Source organism: Nicotiana tabacum, chromosome 1, assembly GCF_000715075.1.
Source record: "Nicotiana tabacum cultivar K326 chromosome 1, ASM71507v2, whole genome shotgun sequence".
NCBI lineage: Eukaryota > Viridiplantae > Streptophyta > Magnoliopsida > Solanales > Solanaceae > Nicotiana > Nicotiana tabacum.
This window is the reverse complement of record NC_134080.1, coordinates 18,982,460-19,004,727: the sequence shown is the minus strand read 5'-3', so window position 1 is coordinate 19,004,727 and position 22,268 is coordinate 18,982,460. Positions and strand designations below refer to the sequence as shown.

Below are 22,268 nucleotides of genomic sequence, written 5' to 3'. Positions count from 1 at the left end.
GCGAAACAAAGATTTTCAACAATCAAGCGATTCAATTTCTACTATATATATTCAACAACCAAGGGGATTTAATAATATATATTTGTAAGATATGGCCTTATATATACGGTGGAATTTCCGACTAAAGCAATTCAGATGACTCCCTTCCGCCACCCTAGCTCCACCCATACCTAAAGCTTTAAGCATCTTTTCAAGGAAGAAGATGAAACCCCACAAAAAGAGAGGCTAAGAGTTGAGGAAATGAGAAAAAGCAAGATTGATCCTTGTTCAGCATTAGGTAGTACTATTATACAAAAATGCAACAGAGTACAAAAAGAGAGCTGGAACAAGCAAGAAGATATTTTTACATTTACATAAAGACCAGCAAACTAAGCTGCACTATCTTCATTGCAGCTATAAAATTGAACTTCTCACAAAAACCTACTACACAAAACCAGAAATTCATGCTTATGCAAAATTAAAAAAGCATACAGTAAACATAATCTTTACACAGCAAAACCAGCTACCTCACTGAAACTCCATAACTTCGTATTGAAAGGTATTAAGCGCTCCCTACCAAGAATTTCTCCAGTCCCGTCAAGGGGTATTTGCGGTAGCACTAGGTCGGTGTCTATCCGCAAAGCGATTAACCAAAGCAAGTGCATTACTAGTAACTTGTGCAAGATGAAGGATTCTTGATCTTAAAACAGCTTTCACATTTCCATTCATTCCAGGTCCTGAAAATCCATCAAGACAAGTGTTCTCATCTGTCATTGCAGCACTAACCCAAGTTTGCACATTACTAACATGCCACATAAAGTCCCGTCCAGCAGCAAAATGACCAGTTTGCCCAAGTTCTGGAATAGATTTATTGATCTGATCAACACTATCACTCATTGTATCAAAGCAGTCCTTTACGGCTTGTTTTTCTCTTGGCTTTAGGCCTCTAATTTTGGTTAACTTAGAAACAAATATGGTGGTGGATTTTGCTTTACTTAAGCTAACTGATAAAGCAGCACGAGCCAGTTGCTGCTCACTTTGTTTGACAGTGTTAGCATAAGCAGAGAGACATTGGACACATAAAACAGGGTAAAGTGTGGCTTTACATGAAACTCTAATGAATTTTATGGCATCAGGATTTGAGTGCATAGCAGATGCAGCCATGGTATAAGCAAGAAAACATTGGAAAGAGAAGAATACTATCAGCAAGTGAAGACTAAGGTTGCCCATGTCTTTTTTTTCTTTTTTGTTTGAACTTGAAATGACTCTACTTTCAGTGTAGTGTACCAGAGCATGGTGAAACTTTATATAGAATTTAAAAGGGTTGCTAGATTTATCTTTTTATTTTTTTCCTTTATTTGGTATCCGAAATTTACTGGCTGCACTTATTTGGATTCGTGTGGCTTAGGACCAACTCCCCGTACCGGAAATTTTATTTTGTGTCTCATACAACTGACACTAATTGTATGAGATAACTTTTTTATCTAACAGTTTTGTGGACCCAAAAATATAAGATTGTGGTTCACAAATTTGTAAGACAAAAAGGAGTCTCATACAACTAATGTCAGTTGTATGAGACACAAAATAAAATTTCTCCCTCCCTACCTATTTTCTTTTTGGTCCGTTTCAAAAAGAATGAACTCTTTCTAAATTTGAAAATAATTTAGCTTAAACTTTCAATCTACCACTGATGAGAAGTTTTTATAACCATACAAATACTCTGGACCATTTTTAACTTATTTAGGATCACAAATTCACAACGTCTTTATTTTTTCTTAAATTTCGTGCCTAATGAAACAGGTTCACATAACTTGATACAAGAGAGTATTAAAGAAAAAAAATATTTTTTATCAGAAGTTTCTCCATTCTTTGGAACTAGAAATAATAAAATCCTAATTAAGTACGAAAAATACCATCCATTTTACCACCCTACTTAATAGTAAAATTGGTTGTGCTAGTTACTACTCGCTTCGGTCCACAATAAGTGATTAATTTGCTTTGGGCATACCAATTAAGAAAATATTAAATTCTAGATGAAAATAATTAGTGTGACTAAATTACCCTTCATTAAATGTTGCACCATAGTTATAGTAGCACTTACTTCTCTTCTCAAATGTGAGGAGTAAATGACTTTTTAGGGATACATACATAAGAGTAATTTTGGGGAAAAAAATTGATTTTTTTTCTTAATTATATAAATGGACACTTATTTTGGACCAAAATAAAAAAACAAATTGGTCACTTATTGTGGATCGGAGGGAGTATATGCCTAACGTGTTTAGAAAGTTAGTAATATTCCCTGCGGTCCACAATAAGTGAATAATTTATCTTTTGCACACCCATTAGGAAAATACTAAATTTTAGATAAAATAGTTAGTGTGACTAAACTACCCTTAATTAATATTGTAACATAATTTAATATGAGAAGTAAAAAACTTTTTAGGGATATATACATAAGGATAATTTTAAAAAATTAAATTAAATTTTTTTACTATATAAATAAACGCTTACTTTAGACTAAAATAAAAGGATAAATTAGTTCTTTTGGATGTAAGGTAGTTTTCACATGCCCCTTTTGCTTTTGTCTCTTTTCTATGCAATTTCCAACCTTTCCTAAATTTCTCACAAAAATCTGCCATTTGTGCTCGTTTTGGTTGCAACTTGCAACTTGGAATGTGGTCTAAAGTTTACGATTTTTTTTTTTTTTTTGGTCGCCTCAAGCTTATCACCAATTAGATAGATATGTACAAACTTTATGGTAACGTAGTACATGTCTAACACACGAACGTGTGGCTTGTCTACTTGTCAGAAAGAAGCTTAAGAACCAACATTACCTAGTGAGATTAGTGTTACAGCACAGCAGATAAGTATCATAGTCTAGTAAATTAGAGAAGATATAGAATAGTAAATTATGAAATTAATTTCCTATTAGGCGACGTTTTAATGCAAGAGATACAAAGAGAAGCTTTGACCAATATGTGACTAGAAAACATTGTGTAAGAAAAATAGAAAAGCTGATTACTTCCTGGATGAGTCCGGAATCCAATTATTATTTTTTTGGACTCAAAGTATATTAGTAAGTGTAAAAAAAGAAGTTATTTTTCTATATATAATGTTCAAATACAAGATGTTATACCTTAGCGGTAACTTTTGCCGTTAAGCTATAACGTCTTGTATTTGAACGCTATATAGCTTAACGATTTGACCAACATATATATGGTTATGAATTTATACGCTATACATATAGCGTAAAAAAACAACGATATACCTGACTAACAAGATGCAAAGTTTTTTCTTGATTTTGTCCACATACTAAAAAAGAAAAAGAAAGAAAGAAAGAAAAAAGATGCAAAGTTTTGTTTGATAAACACTTGGTATATATCAAAATGAGTTGAACCTAGTCATTGACACAACCAGGCCGAGTTAACTCATCTTTACATTTTGCTCATCTTAAAGCTGCCAGTTTTCCCCATACTTTTAGCTATATCTCTAAGTACAGACTTCTGAATTTTCCTAGTTGAACTCTTTGGAAGCTCTTGTTTGAAAATCATATAATGTGGTAATTGGGCTCTACAAAACTCTATATTATCTTTCTCACTTGCCTTTTCTTTTCCATTCAAGCTGACAAAATGCACACGGAGAAAATTCATCTGGTATAGCACTTTTTTTTGTACGCTATGTGTAAAGCGTGTTAATTCAGAACGTTATATATGTCGGTCAAATCGTCAGGCTATATAGCGTCCAAATACAAGACGTTATACCTTAACGGCAAAAGTTACCATTAAGGTATAGCGTCTTGTATTTGGACATTATATATAGAAAGATAACTTCTTCTTTTTTACACTTATTAATGTACTTTGAGTCCAAAAAAATAGCAATTGGGTTCCGGACTCCTTCCTGGATGGTTCTCGATTGCTCTTAAATTAAGAGCAGAAAAGACAAAATTTGATACAGTTTTTTGTTCTGATCTGTGCCTTGTGTCTCCAAATGTACTAATTGTTGAAAAGAATAGTAACTCTGTTATTGTTATTCATGTGGAATGTCACCTACTAAACATTATTTTATGGTTTTTACAGGCAACATTATACAAAGAGGAATCATTACATAGTTTAAAGGATGATTTTGTACATAAGTTCTGGCAGCCAGCTCTGGTAGACTGGTACAATTAATAGTAAGACGGAGAAAAACTATTTATAAATGTCAATCTTTGAGCAACGGTAAAGTTATCTCCGTATGACCTATAGGTTACGGGTTCGAGCTATGGAAGCAGTCACTAATACTTATATTAGATTAGGATGTCTATATCCCACCCTCGGGTGCGGCCCTTCGAATGAATACGGGATACTTTATGCACGTGACTACCCTGCCCCTTCAGTATTATATACTTCATGAGTACTGAACAGTATGCGATGTTTTGGGACATTGTAGAGAACTATGTACTACCTATCTAGGAACACAACTCATGAGAGAAGTATCTTGACAATCAAATGACAGTCTAACCAGCGCCAATCCAAATTAGTCGGGATAATGAATTCCAGGGTACCGAATGGCAAAATAGTAGGCAGGATAGGCACAAAATAAGCATCCAGGGTACCTATTTTAACTTTTTTATATGCTGCATAGGGTAATTTTCACCTCTGTTTATGAAGCCAAGAAATGACTATTAAATGTTCACTTCACAGCATTACAGACTTTACCTGCAACTGAAAACCATAATAGACAGCAGACAAATTTCCTCTCTAAATTTTCATTTTGTTAGGGTTGGATGAAGACATAGATCCAGCTTTGGGAACATAACTAGCTCACAGTACCTAGGTGACAGTTACTGTCACGCCCCTTTTTTCAAACTTCACTAACACTCTTAAATAAATTAGTGTTCAAAAAGATTAACTCACAGTCGCCATCTGATATTTGATTTAAATCTACACCGATATTTGATTTCGGTGTGCTGGGTCTACCGTTTTAAAATAATTTTCCTTTTAAATACTTTAGACTCCAAAATTAAATCTACACCAGAGATTCGGATAAGGGAGTTCATTTAACTCGGGGAGAAGGTGTTAGACACTCCCCCAAGTTTCGTAACTAGTAAGATTGCATACTTGATCAAATTGACTTTTAAAATATTCAAGTTGAGGAGAAATCACAGAAAAGCAAAATAAACACACACGAAGCCCGAGCTCGTCCCCACCTAATAAAAGAAAAATAGAAATAAAAATAAAATACTACCGAGTTCTACTATCGATCTCCGAGTACAAATACTTCGGGTATATCCCAGAATAAAATATATACAAATCCTTCCGGCCATTTTTCAGATAAATTTAACTAGGGGCGACCTCTCACCTCAAAAGAAGCTAAAACCAAACATCCTAAATGTTTGCCTACCTAAGCGATCGGCTAGACATGCTCCTAGCGATTGAAGCAATAAAATTAGCCAAACAAAACATTCATTTTTGGAGTCCAACCTCTTTAATTTAAGCCCGACATCCTCGTGAACTAATTCATTCCAAACTTAAAAAGAGGGTTAGTGAAGTTTGAAAAAAGGGGTGTGACATCTCTTGGTGAGGTCGTTCGTGGGGGTGCTGCTGGAGTGAGAAAGCAGCAATGGCGACAGTGGTGGCTGTGTGTATGCGTTCCAGGGATGAAGGGATCGATTGTGAGGTCTTGGTCTCTTGGTATGTGTTTGCTGGAGAAAGTGACGGCTGTTATGGAGGTTAGCTAATGTTCTCTTGGTGGAGGGTGACGACAGGAGATGGGGTGGTGAAGAGGAGTGACGGTTGTTGCTGTCTCTGATAGGTTTCTGGCGGGTTGTGGCGGAGGCGAGGGGGGCAGCGGCAGCTGGAGGGTGGTCTTTGGTCTATTCTCGGGTTTGTCCTGTGTTGTTTAACTTTCTTTTTTTGAAGAAGAAGGAGCTGATGGGGCGTGAGGGTTTTAATTCGGTGTATATTGGTATTGAGCTCAAAATCTTGTGGGTCATTCTGAATTGGGCCAAATTTTGGATAAGAAAAGCTTAACAAGCCAAATGTTTTTTCATATTAATATAAAAAATATAAAACTAATCCTAATTAATTAAAACAAACAATATTATATTGTTAAACTATTTTGATATTTTTCAAATTTCATACTAAAAGATAAATATGGAATTAGATTAAAATTTTTGCAAAATTAAAATAATATTACTACCCAAAACACTAATATCCTTGAAAATAAACTGTAACTAGTTTTTTGTATTTTTAAATTTTATATAAAGTAGATAAACTAAAAGTAACAAAATAAAATATCAATAACCTAAATAAAAGAAAATATTTTTGTAATTTTTATTTTTGTGACAAAATAAAGTAAAATAGTTAAAATTAGGTAAAGTAACGATATTAGACCTAAACTAAATATCTAAAGACTAAAATATATAAAATCTTTAAGAGGGTAAAAAATCACATGTCTACAATTACAACTTACAAGAAAGGACAAGAGTCTAAAGATCAGTCCCATTAGTTTTCTTGCCTAGACTTTCATTGAGATTCCTCGCATCTCTTCCTAAAATATCCTTCCTTTTTACTCCCCCGGTTCACAATAAGTGACCAATTTGCTTCGGGCACACCTATTAAAAAAATACTAAATTCTAGACAAAAATAATTAGTGTGACTAAATTACCCTTAATCAAATGTTGCAGCATCGTTATAGTAGCACTTACTTCTATTCTCAAATGTAAGGAGTAAATGACTTTTTAAGGATACGTACATAAGGGTAATTTTGAAAAAACAAATTGAACTTTTTTGATTATATAAATGAATACTTCTTTTGGATCAAAATAAAAAAACAAATTGGTCACCAATTGTGGACCGGAGGGAGTACAACTTAGAGTCGAGTAAACATAAGATAACCACTTCTACAGTTCTACTCATTTTACATCTGAATTGCAGTCTAAGGGAGTTTTATTTTTAATAGTACCTTCATAAACATGCATTTTCAATTACATGGTTTACACATTCTTTCCACTTTGATTTTCAAAATAGACGGGGATACTTTCTTTTTCTTATTACAAGGGATCATATTCCTACAAAATTTTGTACTATAATACCATTAGTAGAATATAAACAACCAGAAATTCTCACCATTACTCGGTATAAAAATGAGACGAGCAGTTGATATTTTTAAAACGAAAACCTATACTGTTAAGTACTTCAGAACAAGTCCTCGCAGCTTTTCCATGTATTCTGCTGCTTGTTTCTGCATTTCCAAAGAAAGATTAGTTCAAAGTTAAGACAATCGTAGTCAAAGCTTTTGCACATATTGATCAATACTTTCTAATACAAAATGATGCATTCAAAATTTACGGTGATGGTTTTGATATGTAGCCATTACCAAGTATCAAACTGGAAATAAGTGCAAAAAATTACCGACAAAGGGTATTCAATATATGTTATATACCTCTAAAAATTAACATTTTACCAATATATATAGTGTAATTTTTCGACGAAGAGTGATCAATTGACCACCCTTAGGAGAATGTAGCTTCGCCCCTGGGCGGGAGTGCTAGCGAGGATGTCGGCCCAAGATTCCCCACAAATTTTTTCCAGTAAGATAATTCAGCAAAACTTTACATGAATCAAAATGTTTCAGCACACTATCAACCTTATCAATCAATCTTTTAGATAATTGAAGTGTAGTAGTACACTTTTCCAAATAACCCAATTATAATGCTCCTTTTTTTTCTTTTCTTTACAGGTTATGTAGGTACAGTAGTTTTGATTTATGGTACGTGCAAGCTCTTATCTCCAGGTTTCATACTCCAAAAGTCTTGTAAACTTTCCTTGTATTGTTTCACATCTTTTTTACTTCATAGGTCTTAACCCTATCCTAACTTGTAATTGCTGTTGTGTGTTTCATGCATGAGATGAGCTCAAAGAGCTAAAATCCTTGCTCATCAAGACAACAGCTTTCACTAGAGTACTCGGGTTTGCACATCAATTATTTTGCCAATGACTGCATTAAGGACCAGTCTCCGAACTAGATAAACATTACTCCTAAAATTCTGCAGTAACTTCATTTTTCATGAACAACTCAGGGGAAGTAGGGTTCATTGTTTAGCTAAGTAAGCAGAACACACAAATTGCACTCCACGTAACTGATGATGTCCATCTCATTGAAGAAGTATTAGGCATGTGCCTAATAAGAGTTTTCTTTGGTTTGGTAGCCAACCTTGTTGACTTGGTTTGGTTGGTAGCCAACCTTGTTGAATTTCTTTGGTTTGGTAGCCAACTTTGTTGAATTGTGAAAAATGTGTGTAAATTGTCAAATATTGTAGGCTTTAGAGGGTGAAGCTTTGGCTATAAAAGGAGAGTTTCAACTCTCATTTCTTCACACCAACAAAGAGAGAAAGAAAGAGTGAGGTTTCACAGACAAGGTATAAGAAAATAGTCTGTGAGGAAAATAGAGAGTGAGCGATATTGTAGTGAGGTGGGAATATCAAAAGAGGGTTATTTCTTTTGAGTGTTGTAGTGGTCTTTGGAGTATTTACCTCCGACCTACAAAGTGTAAAATTCCTTACTATAGTGATATCAGTTGCTCCTCTCGGGGTCGTGGTTTTTTTTCCCTTATTCAGAAGGGTTTTCCACGTAAAAATCTTGGTGTCATTGTTACTCTTTTATTCTTGTTAATTACCGTATCTCGGTGCTACATTATTATTCCGCTTTATTACCGTGAATATTATTTTGGTAAGGGGTTTATTCCCAACAACTGGTATCAGAGCACAGGTTCTGCTCGTTCACTAAATACTATTCACTGTCGGTAGTACTATACTTGGTGAAAAATAAAAATGTCCGGAGTAAAGTACGAGGTAGCAAAATTCAATGGAGATAACGGTTTCTCAACATGGCAAAGAAGGATGAGAGATCTGCTCATCCAACAAGGATTACACAAGGTTCTAGATGTTGATTCCAAAAAGCCTGATACCATGAAAGCTGAGGATTGGGCTGACTTGGATGAAAGAGCTGCTAGTGCAATCAGGTTGCACTTATCAGATGATGTGGTAAATAACATCATTGATGAAGACACTGCACGTGGAATTTGGACAAGGTTGGAAAGCCTATACATGTCCAAAACGCTGACAAATAAATTGTACCTGAAGAAGCAGTTATACGCCCTACACATGAGTGAAGGTACGAATTTTTTGTCACATTTAAATGTGTTTAACGGACTAATCACACAGCTTGCCAACCTCGGAGTGAAAATCGAGGAAGAAGATAAAGCCATCTTGCTATTGAACTCGTTGCCATCTTCGTACGATAATTTGGCAACAACCATCCTGCACGGTAAGACTACTATTGAGTTGAAAGATGTCACATCGGCTCTTCTACTCAATGAGAAGATGAGAAAGAAGCCTGAAAATCAAGGACAGGCTCTCATCACAGAAGGTAGAGGCAGGAGTTATCAAAGGAGTTCGAACAACTATGGTAGATCTGGAGCTCGTGGGAAGTCAAAGAACCGATCCAAATCAAGAGTCAGAAATTGCTACAACTGTAATCAACCAGGTCACTTCAAAAGAGATTGCCCAAATCCAAGGAAGGGCAAAGGTGAAACCAGTGGCCAGAAGAATGACGACAACACAGCCGCCATGGTGCAAAATAATGATAATGTTGTCCTCTTTATAAATGAGGAAGAGGAATGCATGCACCTGTCAGGTCCAGAGTCGGAATGGGTGGTTGACACAGCGGCATCTCACCATGCCACACCGGTAAGAGATCTTTTTTGCAGATATGTAGCAGGTGATTTCGGCACAGTGAAAATGGGTAACACAAGTTACTCAAAGATTGCGGGGATTGGTGACATTTGTATCAAGACAAATGTCGGATGCACATTGGTTCTAAAGGATGTGCGGCATGTACCTGATTTGCGGATGAACTTGATCTCGGGAATTGCTTTAGACCGAGATGGATACGAGAGTTATTTTGCAAATCAAAAGTGGAGACTCGCTAAGGGATCATTGGTGATTGCAAAGGGAGTTGCTCGTGGCACGTTGTACAGGACAAATGCAGAAATATGCCAAGGTGAATTGAACGCGGCACAAGATGAGATTTCTGTAGATTTATGGCACAAAAGAATGGGTCATATGAGCGAGAAGGGATTGCAGATTCTTGCCAAGAAATCACTCATTTCTTATGCCAAAGGTACAACTGTAAAACCTTGTGACTACTGTTTATTTGGTAAGCAGCATAGAGTCTCATTTCAGACATCGTCTGAAAGAAAATTGAATATACTTGATTTAGTATATTCTGATGTTTGCGGCCCAATGGAAATTGAATCAATGGGCGGTAACAAATATTTTGTTACTTTTATTGATGATGCTTCACGAAAATTATGGGTTTATATTTTGAAAACCAAAGATCAGGTGTTTCAAGTTTTCCAGAAGTTTCATGCTCTAGTAGAAAGGGAGACGGGTCGAAAGCTAAAGCGTCTCCGAAGTGACAATGGAGGTGAGTACACTTCAAGGGAATTTGAAGAGTATTGTTCAAGTCATGGGATCAGACATGAAAAGACAGTTCCTGGAACCCCACAGCACAATGGCGTAGCCGAGAGGATGAACCGCACCATTGTGGAGAAGGTGAGAAGCATGCTCAGAATGGCTAAACTGCCTAAGTCATTCTGGGGTGAAGCAGTTCAGACAGCCTGTTACCTGATCAATAGGAGTCCATCAGTTCCGTTGGCGTTTGAAATCCCAGAGAGAGTCTGGACCAACAAGGAGGTGTCCTACTCGCATCTGAAGGTGTTCGGTTGCAGAGCTTTTGCACATGTACCAAAAGAGCAGAGAACAAAGCTGGATGATAAATCTATTCCCTGCATATTTATCGGATATGGAGATGAAGAGTTCGGGTACAGACTGTGGGATCCTGTAAAGAAGAAGGTCATCAGAAGTAGAGATGTAGTCTTCCGAGAAAGTGAAGTTAGAACTGCTGCTGATATGTCAGAAAAGGCGAAGAATGGTATAATTCCTAACTTTGTTACTATTCCTTCTACTTCTAACAATCCCACAAGTGCAGAAAGTACGACCGACGAGGTTGCCGAGCAGGGGGAGCAACCTGGTGAGGTTATTGAGCAGGGGGAGCAACTTGATGAAGGTGTCGAGGAAGTGGAGCACCCCACTCAGGGAGAAGAACAACATCAACCTCTGAGGAGATCAGAGAGGCCAAGGGTAGAGTCACGCAGGTACCCTTCCACAGAGTATGTCCTCATCAGTGATGAGGGGGAGCCAGAAAGTCTTAAGGAGGTGTTGTCCCATCCAGAAAAGAACCAGTGGATGAAAGCTATGCAAGAAGAGATGGAATCTCTCCAGAAAAATGGCACATACAAGCTGGTTGAACTTCCAAAGGGTAAAAGACCACTCAAATGCAAATGGGTCTTTAAACTCAAGAAAGATGGAGATGGCAAGCTGGTCAGATACAAAGCTCGATTGGTGGTTAAAGGCTTCGAACAAAAGAAAGGTATTGATTTTGACGAAATTTTCTCCCCCGTTGTTAAAATGACTTCTATTCGAACAATTTTGAGCTTAGCAGCTAGCCTAGATCTTGAAGTGGAGCAGTTGGATGTGAAAACTGCATTTCTTCATGGAGATTTGGAAGAGGAGATTTATATGGAGCAACCAGAAGGATTTGAAGTAGCTGGAAAGAAACACATGGTGTGCAAATTGAATAAGAGTCTTTATGGATTGAAGCAGGCACCAAGGCAGTGGTACATGAAGTTTGATTCATTCATGAAAAGTCAAACATACCTAAAGACCTATTCTGATCCATTTGTATACTTCAAAAGATTTTCTGAGAATAACTTTATTATATTGTTGTTGTATGTGGATGACATGCTAATTGTAGGAAAAGACAAGGGGTTGATAGCAAAGTTGAAAGGAGATCTGTCCAAGTCATTTGATATGAAGGACTTGGGCCCAGCACAACAAATTCTAGGGATGAAGATAGTTCGAGAGAGAACAAGTAGAAAGTTGTGGCTATCTCAGGAGAAGTACATTGAACGTGTACTAGAACGCTTCAACATGAAGAATGCTAAGCCAGTCAGCACACCTCTTGCTGGTCATCTAAAGTTGAGTAAAAAGATGTGTCCTACAACAGTGGAAGAGAAAGGGAACATGGCTAAAGTTCCTTATTCTTCAGCAGTCGGAAGCTTGATGTATGCAATGGTATGTACTAGACCTGATATTGCTCACGCAGTTGGTGTTGTCAGCAGGTTTCTTGAAAATCCTGGAAAGGAACATTGGGAAGCAGTCAAGTGGATACTCAGGTACCTGAGAGGTACCACGGGAGATTGTTTGTGCTTTGGAGGATCTGATCCAATCTTGAAGGGCTATACAGATGCTGATATGGCAGGTGACATTGACAACAGAAAATCCAGTACTGGATATTTGTTTACATTTTCAGGGGAGCTATATCATGGCAGTCTAAGTTGCAAAAGTGCGTTGCACTTTCAACAACTGAAGCAGAGTACATTGCTGCTACAGAAACTGGCAAGGAGATGATATGGCTCAAGCGATTCCTTCAAGAGCTTGGATTGCATCAGAAGGAGTATGTCGTCTATTGTGACAGTCAAAGTGCAATAGACCTTAGCAAGAACTCTATGTACCATGCAAGGACCAAACACATTGATGTGAGATATCATTGGATTCGAGAAATGGTAGATGATGAATCTCTAAAAGTCTTGAAGATTTCTACAAATGAGAATCCCGCAGATATGCTGACCAAGGTGGTACCAAGGAACAAGTTCGAGCTATGCAAAGAACTTGTCGGCATGCATTCAAACTAGAAGACAGTGCTACCTCCTCTGGATGAATGAGACTGGAGGGGAGATTGATGATGTCCATCTCATTGAAGAAGTATTAGGCATGTGCCTAATAAGAGTTTTCTTTGGTTTGGTAGCCAACCTTGTTGACTTGGTTTGGTTGGTAGCCAACCTTGTTGAATTTCTTTGGTTTGGTAGCCAACTTTGTTGAATTGTGAAAAATGTGTGTAAATTGTCAAATATTGTAGGCTTTAGAGGGTGAAGCTTTGGCTATAAAAGGAGAGTTTCAACTCTCATTTCTTCACACCAACAAAGAGAGAAAGAAAGAGTGAGGTTTCACAGACAAGGTATAAGAAAATAGTCTGTGAGGAAAATAGAGAGTGAGCGATATTGTAGTGAGGTGGGAATATCAAAAGAGGGTTATTTCTTTTTAGTGTTGTAGTGGTCTTTGGAGTATTTACCTCCGACCTACAAAGTGTAAAATTCCTTACTATAGTGATATCAGTTGCTCCTCTCGGGGTCGTGGTTTTTTTTCCCTTATTCAGAAGGGTTTTCCACGTAAAAATCTTGGTGTCATTGTTACTCTTTTATTCTTGTTAATTACCGTATCTCGGTGCTACATTATTATTCCGCTTTATTACCGTGAATATTATTTTGGTAAGGGGTTTATTCCCAACAGTAACTCCAGTGAAATTGTATTTTTAGTTCAAACTCGAATATTACAAACCCCACTTCTAGGATTACGGGTTTGTTATTATTTTGTATATCTGTAATTTGTAAAATGAGGGAGATTTCACCAGAAATCATCCAAAAAGATATGACAGAGAAACTATCAAACGCCAGAAAAGAGTTGAGCGAAGAAAAAAGATCAACTTTATCATAATTACTCGGATCAAAGATGAACTACCAAAGAAATGATAGGAATGGAGATTCCATTGCCTCTTTGTCAACCAAAGATTGGCAAGTAACACTTCAATAGGTCGTTACACTCAGGAACATGGTAAGCTATAATGGCAATTCACTAGCCTCTAGATGCAGCTGCTTACCGTTTCTACCCAACAAGTCTCAACCCACACAAAGGTGTGCTTTCAGCAAATTATTTTTCGTTGGATTGTGATATTACTATTAGGAGAAAGCCATAACCCTGGAGTACACCGAAATTTTAGAAAATTGCATGGATTTCTATGTCAGTTATTGATGCTTATTTCCTAAAGGTACCTCTTTTCCTTTTCAAATCACATTTCTCTACTTAATTTTAAGTTGTCGCATGTGATGTTGCACCAGTATTGTCACTAATATGCATCATCACTCCGACAGAACCTCTATCTGCATTGTATGGAATTTGCTTGTCTCACCTGGTTAACACTATGTGCAGTTGCAATGTTTTCATCGAGAAGGGTCAACAAGGGTCTGTTCAGCTCATTTCTCTCAACCAAATCCAATAACTGCACAAAAAAATGGAACAATCTAAATTCAGCAACAAAATTAAGAAAATATACAAACCACACACACACACACCGGAGCAGAATTTACAGACTATCACATACAGTAGCCTTGACATCCTTTGAAGTCAAAATCTCGGTTAAGTTCTTCTTTGTTGCTACAATATCTGCTTGCATTTTATCATAGGCTTCTGCAGGAAAAACATAGTACGGCAAAATGTCAGAAGCACTCTACAAGATAACTGATTGTTGAGACTTCATCATCAACTGTATCTGGGCGTATACTTATGTAACACGGATCATTCAATACCCCCTGATTCACCCATGTTAATCCAACATGATTTGGGTGTAATGCCATACACCAGACTTGGTCAATTCACCTAAGTGCGATGACTACAACTGTCGCCGAGAAGCATAGGTTGTCTAGGTTCTTTTATTTCGTTTCTCGGATTTTATGTATGTCTATATATTTCACAAGAGGGATAAGAAAACCTTGTAATTGTGCAAGCTATACTGATAGAACAAATATTATGTTTAGCCTTAATATATTTATACTTGTTCAAGTTCAATGACTTTTAAGTTCAATTACTAAAATAAATATCTATATTATAATATACATTTGTTAGTTATCTTATCACTCGCACATGTACTCCTACGTATCTCCGAAACTTAAGAATTATATGATGACGAATCCAACTTCTGGATCTGCTCAGATACCCATACTCTTTTCCATGTAAAATAGTCTGGAAATCCCTAACAAAAGAGCAAATAGTCAACTTATCGTACCCGTTGCTTCCTGCAGGGCCTTTTGCAGTGCTTCCAGTTCAATTAATCTGTCTTCCACTTCCTGCAAAAATAGTATAATTCGTATCATTTCACGGACATAGCAGTCTCATTAAATCGAGCAAACTGTCAATAAACCTGAGTTTTGGTCATAGAAAACCGCAGCTTTCCCACTTCGACTTGCAGATGGTCAAAAAACTCTTTGTTCAATCTGAAAAGTTATATATGTCAGAAACTTTGGGCGAAGAATAAAAAACTAGAGAATGGCCGGACAAGATATCCAGGCAATTTGATGTTATAAAGCTCTTATGCTAACTCTCCAAAGGGAAAATGTTGGCATACCTTAAATTAGGTCAAGTGCCAATACTTTCTCAAATTTTGATAACAACATAAAGGTCAAGAAAATGGAAGATAATAAAGAAATACTCTTGTTCTCTTAAGCGGCAATTATTTGAATTACAGCTATGCAACCCATTTGTCATAATCTCAGATAATCAGTCCACCTAAATAGGCATTTGTTACACTCATTACAGTGTAGGGAACAAGATACAACAATCCTTTTCCAAGTAGAAATGCACGTTTTGGCTGTTGGCTGATTGCTGCATAAGATTGAGCAAAGAAAAGCTAGCACTTCCTCTGCCCAACTTATATTAAATTGGTTTCCATATTGGGAAGTGCCGAAATGTTTGATACAATTCCTATAAAAATATTACTTTCAACAAATTACCTTGGTTCCAAGATTTCAAATTTATTGAACTAATCAAATTTAAGAACTTTCTCAGTCAAACTAACTTTTCCACTATTACTTCTACTACTTAAATAATGAACAATTCAATTAACAACTTGAATATCGCGTCCAATCAAAGGTAGCACAAGAAGGAGTACTCAGAAGGTTAAAATAACTGCATCAAAGTGTCAAGTAGGTGTTTGAATAAACAGTTAGAATTAACAGAATTGCCTGAAGCACTGAAAAAATGGTAACATAAAGCTTTCTTCTTCTGGACAACAATGACGTTGACAACGTCTCAATCCTGCAAGTTGGGGTTGGCTATATGAATCCTCACGTTCAATCACTACATTAAGCTCAATTATTTATAGCTTTCTTCTACTGGAAGAGTTACAAAATTAAACAAAGCCTAAAATACATATGCATTTTCTTGATCACAGACTTAAAATGATAAAAAGAATAAGGTGGAAACTTCGAATACTTGACTGTAGAATAACCTAAAAGAGCTGAACCTGAACTAATGCAGCCAAGATTAAAAAAAAAACGATAGGCATTTTCTGCATGCTTTGCCACAAGAGCAGTAAAATGCTACTCCCACCTATGCTCTGACGACACTGGAAAACTCACCGTGGTCTCAGTCGGGCAATCTCAAACTCAATCTCTTGAGCTTCAGTGTCAAGAAAAAACTCCACAAGCTCTTCTACTGTATCCGGAATCACTCGTGACTATGATCACGAAAAGAAAAGAGAAGACAAAGATACACATTAAATATCCATCCATAACATAACATGGAAAGAGATTCAAAGTATGTCTTACTAACTACTGCACAAATTGTTGCAGACCTAACACAAGGAAATAAAATGTTCCTTCTCTAGCAGCTTCATATAAAGTGCTCACATCAATTTTAACATGGTATCAAGTACATCTTAGATTCAACTCTCTATCAAAAGAAAACATCTCCACGTACTTGGCACAAGAAAAAGAATCATTCCATGCATTGAGGGGTGTGTTGCTGGCCTAATATAAATAACAATATAAGTTCTATATATTGACAGCAGTGGCGAAGCCAGGAATTTCACTATTAAGAGGTGTCAAAAAATAAAAAAATAAACATACAAAGAAGTTAAAGGAGATTCAACATATAGTAATTAGCAGGGTTGTGAAAAGCGCTCGCTTCCTCGCTTAAAGCGAGAAGCGAACCGAAGCGACCCCTTACCCGCTTCTGCTGTATGAAGCGACTCAGGCAGACAAAAGCTTGTGCTTCCCACTAAAAAGCGAGAAGCGACGAAGCGAAGCGAATCGAGCGAAGCACGCGCTTCTTTGTTTTAAAAAGCTGCCAGCCTATTTAATTGAAAAAGAAGGGTGTTCAGTGTTCTTTTATTAAAACACGACCAGCAGCAACAGTGACTAGGGTTCCCTTTTCAACTTCAGCAGAGATTCAGCAGCAACAGGTATGTGATGATTTCTTGCTCCTCCTCCCCCTTCTTCTTCGTCTTCTTTTTCTTTTTCTTTCACTGTTTCAGCGTCCAAATAGCATCGAAATGTTGGCGACTTTTTTTTAACCATCAGTTATTCTTTCTATGTCTTCTCCTCTTCGCTGAAATGTTGCCCAGTTTTCTTTCATTGTTTTTATGCTGCTCAGTTTTTAACAGAATGGTATACTGCCCTTCCTCTTATTTTAATATTTTTTCTAAATTCCGCTTCACTTAAAAAAAGCGAGCGCTTCGCTTCTCGCTTCTCGCTTAAAGCGAAATGGGGGTCGCTTTTCCTAGCTTCACGCTCTTCACAACACTGGTAATTAGTATGTATACATAAAACTAAATTCTTGACCTAGCTAAACAGTGTAATTTTTCGGCAAAGTGGTGTCAATTAACATCCTTTAGCCTAAGTTGGCTCCGCCACTGATTGACGGTATAAAAATATTTACACACACGTTACAAATAAGGTAATTGCAGTCTATGATAAGATGGTAACATGAATTCAACTGAAATTACCTCGCGAAGAACTCTGCGACGCTCTCTTTCTTCACGGACTTGACGTTCAAATTCTTCTCTGGCAGCAGCATCTTGCTCAAGGCGTCTCTTGAACTCGAGTCTAGCTATGTGACCTGTTTGGGCCGCACCCAATACGCCTTCTGGGTCCTGTAATCATAATTCAAGTTCACCATTTATCAAACACTTAGCAAATTACTACTATGATAGATACATATAAAGAGGGGAAAAGAGGATATACCCATTCTAGTCTACCCGTGCAACGAATTGGATTTACAAAAGTCTTGGGTTTATTGAATTTGGTCCTGTGGAAGTGAGCTCCAATGGCGGAACTAGCAAAGCTGATGCTGAATATTGCGGCCATTGATGGCCGTTATTGATTGAGCTTTCAAATGTCTGGTTCCAGCGGTTGGTTCGTTTCCTGCTGCTTTATCCGTTTGAAATGCGCACCAAAAATCTCTTATCTACAATTTATTTATGAGTAAAAGATATTTATAAAATCAGATTCATTAAAAAATAATTATCTTTAATTATATTCGATAATATTAATTGATAATTTGTAAGGAGCGGTAAGTAACCAATATCAAGTTAAATTACATTGATATGCATTAAAAAGCCAATACCATCACATGTCTATAACTTAAATCTTTTTCTATATACTCACTCCATTCTATTTAGTTTGGCATTATTTACTAATTAGTGCATATTTTATATTTCTTGGATGAGAAGTTTTTACAATTATACAAATAACATGATATATTTAAAATAATAAATTTTAAATGTTTTTTTTTCTTTTTTATATGTTGTGCCGAGTCAAATTCTGTCAAACAATTTGAGAAAATCTACTTGACCCTATATAGTCCGTAAAATTATGGCTAACGTCAACATAACAATAGTTGCAATATTATTCAAAATAACGGAATCTTACGTAAATGTCCCAAATAAGTTTTAACTTATTAACCTTTAGTCATTAATCTTAAACTTACTAAAACTAGCTAAGCACATATAAAAATCGAAAAACCAAATAAATAAGTTTCTTTCTCTCCAAGAATCACACGCAAAGATCTTTTTTCATATTTTAAAGCGTGATTAGCAACATTAGATGCAAGACGAAAATGAAATTTCATGAATGAGGTGGCAAATAAGTTGATTAAAAGGGGACCTTTTTCAATGGGTATTGTTGAGATTCATTGAAAACATATAGATGAGTTAATATACAAATTTTGAGGAAGATTGGAGGTGATTTGGAGTGATTTGTATCAAAATCCATAGTTAAATTCAAAAAAAATTCTGTGACACATGTATCAACGCATGTATCTCACACACGGGTATACATGTGATGCACATTTGATACATATGTAATACATAGTATAATATACATACTATTTTTTTTATGTTCATCTTCTACTTTGAATTTTCAATTCAAACCACCTCAAAACTCCACCAAATCATCCCAAATCTAGAATCAAGCTCCTTAAGATGTACCCAATCTATTTAACAACACACACTCAAAAGAAAGCAAAATTTTGACCTTTTTTTTGTCTACAAATAGCTAATTGGCTAATATTGATAATATTTGGCCAATGTTAGTAAAATTTTATGAATTGACTAATTTTTGTAATATTAAGCTACTTATAAATGGACATAACTGGTATTTTCCTTTAAAATAATGGATTTAGAACTTTCATTCGTATGAAAGAATTGAATTAGTTTAGAATTGATTTGTGATTAATGTACATGTCTCCAACTTTTTGTCTAGCACTGCTAGCGATTTGTGTTGTATTTCACACCTTTACATAATATTTGTGTTACTCCTTTTTCATTTATTTGTTGTCTCTCACGTTGCTGATTATTTTTTGGGTTTTGTTGTCACAGATTTATTGTATCTGAGCTGAGGGTCTCCCGGAAACAGTCTCTCTACCCCCTCTAGAGTAGGGGTAAGGTTTGCGTATACTTTACCCTCCCCAGACCCCACTAGTAAAATTTTATTGGGTTGTTGTTGTTGTTGTTGTTGTACATGTCTCCAACTCCAATTTATGGCCCAACTTATTCCAGTTGATGCTTGCATTTTCGGGAGAAATTCAAAAATAGCCAGATGTACAAGTGGTCATTCAAAAATAGCCACAGTTTCAAAAGTAATCGAAATTTAGCCACTTTTCATGTAAAGATAAATCTGAACGAAAACATTGTTCAAAATCCGGAAAAATACTCCAGCATAATATACTGGAGTTCCAGTATAATATACCGGTCCAGCATAATATACTGGAGTTTGGAACACCGGTGCTCCAGTCTTTAGTATATTATACTGGAACCAGCAAAGTATATTGGTCCAGCATAATATGCTGGAAGTTAATACACAGGTGCACCGAACTCCAGTATATTATGCTGGACCGGTCTCTGTTGCAGCAAAATAGTGGCTATTTTTCAATGACTTAGAAAACGCTGGCTATTTTTGAATGACCAGTCCGACAACTGGCTAGACCGTACTATTTTAAGTGCATTTTCCCGCTGAGGCCCAATAGAATTACTATACACGTTTTGGAGTACAATAATTATTGTAGGAAGTATTACATAGTTTTGTTTATCTTTTTTATTATTGTCACGATCCGAATTTTTCACCCTCGGGTGTCGTGATGGCGCCTACTAATGTGAGCTAGGCAAGCCAATTATTGAACAGATTATCTTTATCCATTTTTATACCCTTTTAGCATTTATAAAGCAATAATGTGAAAAAACAGCGAAAATTTAGATAAGCGGAAGAAATATAGTAAAATATCTGAAATATGAATCTAATACAACTGTTTAAGCCTTAATCACCCAGAACTGGTGTCACAGTATCACAAACGATCTAAGAGTGCTAAATACAATGTCTGAAAATAAAGATACATTGTTTCCGAATCAAAGAAATGAAATAGGAAATAAAGGATAGAGGAGACGTCATACGGACGCCTGCAGGTCTACCTAGGATCTCCGCGTGGACTGAAGGTAGCCACCCAAATGCTACGTTCCAAGAGCTGCTCCGGGATCTGCACATAGTGCAGAGTGTAGTATCAGCATAATCGACCCCGTGTGCTGGTAAGTGTCTAGCCTAACCTCGGTGAAGTAGTGACGAGGCTAGGACCAGACTACCAAATGAACCTGTGCAGTTATATAATATACATCGAAAAATAAAATAGGAGTAAACAAGTAAAGATGGGAGGGGGTACATGCTGCAGGCACTACAAAAAAATGCTCATTTTGTGGGGGTTATTTTGACAATTTGTGACGGTTGTCAAAGATGGGAGGGGGTACATGCTGCAGGGTGTATCAATATCAACAGTAAATCAAGAGTAACGACATAAGGACAGCTTAGAATTCACGGCAAAACCATAAGAAACTTGTATCCAATCTATAACCACTTTGTATCAACAATTGTTGCGACACTCAACCCGATCCCAATATATAACAATACTGTTGCGGCGTACAACCTGATCCATATCATTTATCACTGTTGCGGCGTGCAACCTGACCCACATATATCATTGTTGCGGCATGTAATCCGATCCACATATATCATTTATCATTGTTGCGTCGTGCAACCCGATCCACATATAATATTATTGTGGCGTGGCAACCCGATTCACATATAATATTGTTGCGGCGTGCAACCCGATCCACATATAATATTGTTGCGGCGTGCAACCCGATTCACATATAATATTATTGCGGCATGCAACCCGTCCAAATATAATATTTAACACCAATCATAATGGAGCCCCGACAAGGGAACAATAAGGGAACAACAAAATCCTAGCAAGGGAATCAATAACCACATAATAGAATCAAGTAACAACAGAAAATCAGTAAATAAACGTAATGGACAACATAACTCAATTATCTGCAAGATTCAGGAAAATCAAGGACAAGTGCACGACATCACCCTTCGTGTTTTAACACTCTCTTACTAAAACAATACTCACAAGAAATAAAGGCAAGAAAATAAATGAAGTCACAATAAAATCCCGGCAAGGGAACAATAGTACAACAATCGAATCCCGGCGTGGGAACAACATCAAAAATCTTCTTCTCTTTCCCTTTTCACATTTACTTCACAACTCACTTCACAACTTGAGCCAATGCTCTAAAACGTTCAATTTCCACTTATACTTTCACATTTTATTGTACAACTTGAGCCAACGCTCCTCAATGTTCAAATGTCACAATTGCTTCCCCAAACTTTGCCCAACAATAGAAATCATCATCAAAGCATGAATAATACAACGAAGCCATAATAATCGCAATATAAGACTCACGGGCATGCTTGAACCAACGTATAGATACTCGTTACCATGCCTATACGCCATACTCGACAAATACCACATAGAAAATAGGGCTCGACTCCTAATCCCTCAAGCTAAGGTTAGACCAAACACTTACTTCGATGCCACAAACACAATTCACGTCTCAACTATCGCTTTACCCCTTGATTCCACCACCAATTTGCTCGAATCTAGCCATAAGTTACTTAATTACATCAAATAACGCTAAATAAATCAATTCTAATGCATGAAAATGAGTTTTCTCAAGTTTTAC

The 22,268-nt window shown here is 36.6% G+C and overlaps 2 protein-coding genes across 2 annotated transcripts; both read right to left on the bottom strand.

Moving 5' to 3' along the window:
- Positions 1–266: 266 nt before the first annotated feature.
- Positions 267–1,274, bottom strand: LOC107808283 (pectinesterase inhibitor 9-like). Its single transcript, XM_016632792.2, has one exon. The coding sequence runs from the start codon at positions 1,207–1,209 to the stop codon at positions 577–579; it is 633 nt and encodes a 210-aa protein (XP_016488278.1). The 5' UTR covers positions 1,210–1,274; the 3' UTR covers positions 267–576.
- Positions 1,275–6,906: 5,632 nt separating this feature from the next.
- LOC107808286 (uncharacterized) lies at positions 6,907–18,165 on the bottom strand. Its single transcript, XM_016632793.2, has 8 exons — positions 17,938–18,165; positions 17,700–17,846; positions 16,333–16,430; positions 15,117–15,189; positions 14,982–15,042; positions 14,301–14,386; positions 14,109–14,198; positions 6,907–7,203 (listed from the first exon to the last, which is right to left on the bottom strand). Exons 1-8 carry the CDS (start codon positions 18,058–18,060, stop codon positions 7,141–7,143), a joined length of 741 nt encoding a protein of 246 aa, XP_016488279.1. The 5' UTR covers positions 18,061–18,165; the 3' UTR covers positions 6,907–7,140.
- Positions 18,166–22,268: the final 4,103 nt, after the last annotated feature.

Excerpts from the sequence above, each read along its gene's own strand:
- LOC107808283 (XM_016632792.2), bottom strand. The coding sequence starts at position 1,209 with ATGGGCAACCTTAGTCTTCACTTGCTGATAGTATTCTTCTCTTTCCAA.
- LOC107808286 (XM_016632793.2), bottom strand. The coding sequence starts at position 18,060 with ATGGCCGCAATATTCAGCATCAGCTTTGCTAGTTCCGCCATTGGAGCT. Across the intron at positions 17,847-17,937 it reads GCACGGGTAGACTAGAATGG|GACCCAGAAGGCGTATTGGG; the intron begins GTATATCCTCTT and ends TTATGATTACAG. Across the intron at positions 7,204-14,108 it reads CTGCACATAGTGTTAACCAG|AAACAAGCAGCAGAATACAT; the intron begins GTGAGACAAGCA and ends TTGGAAATGCAG.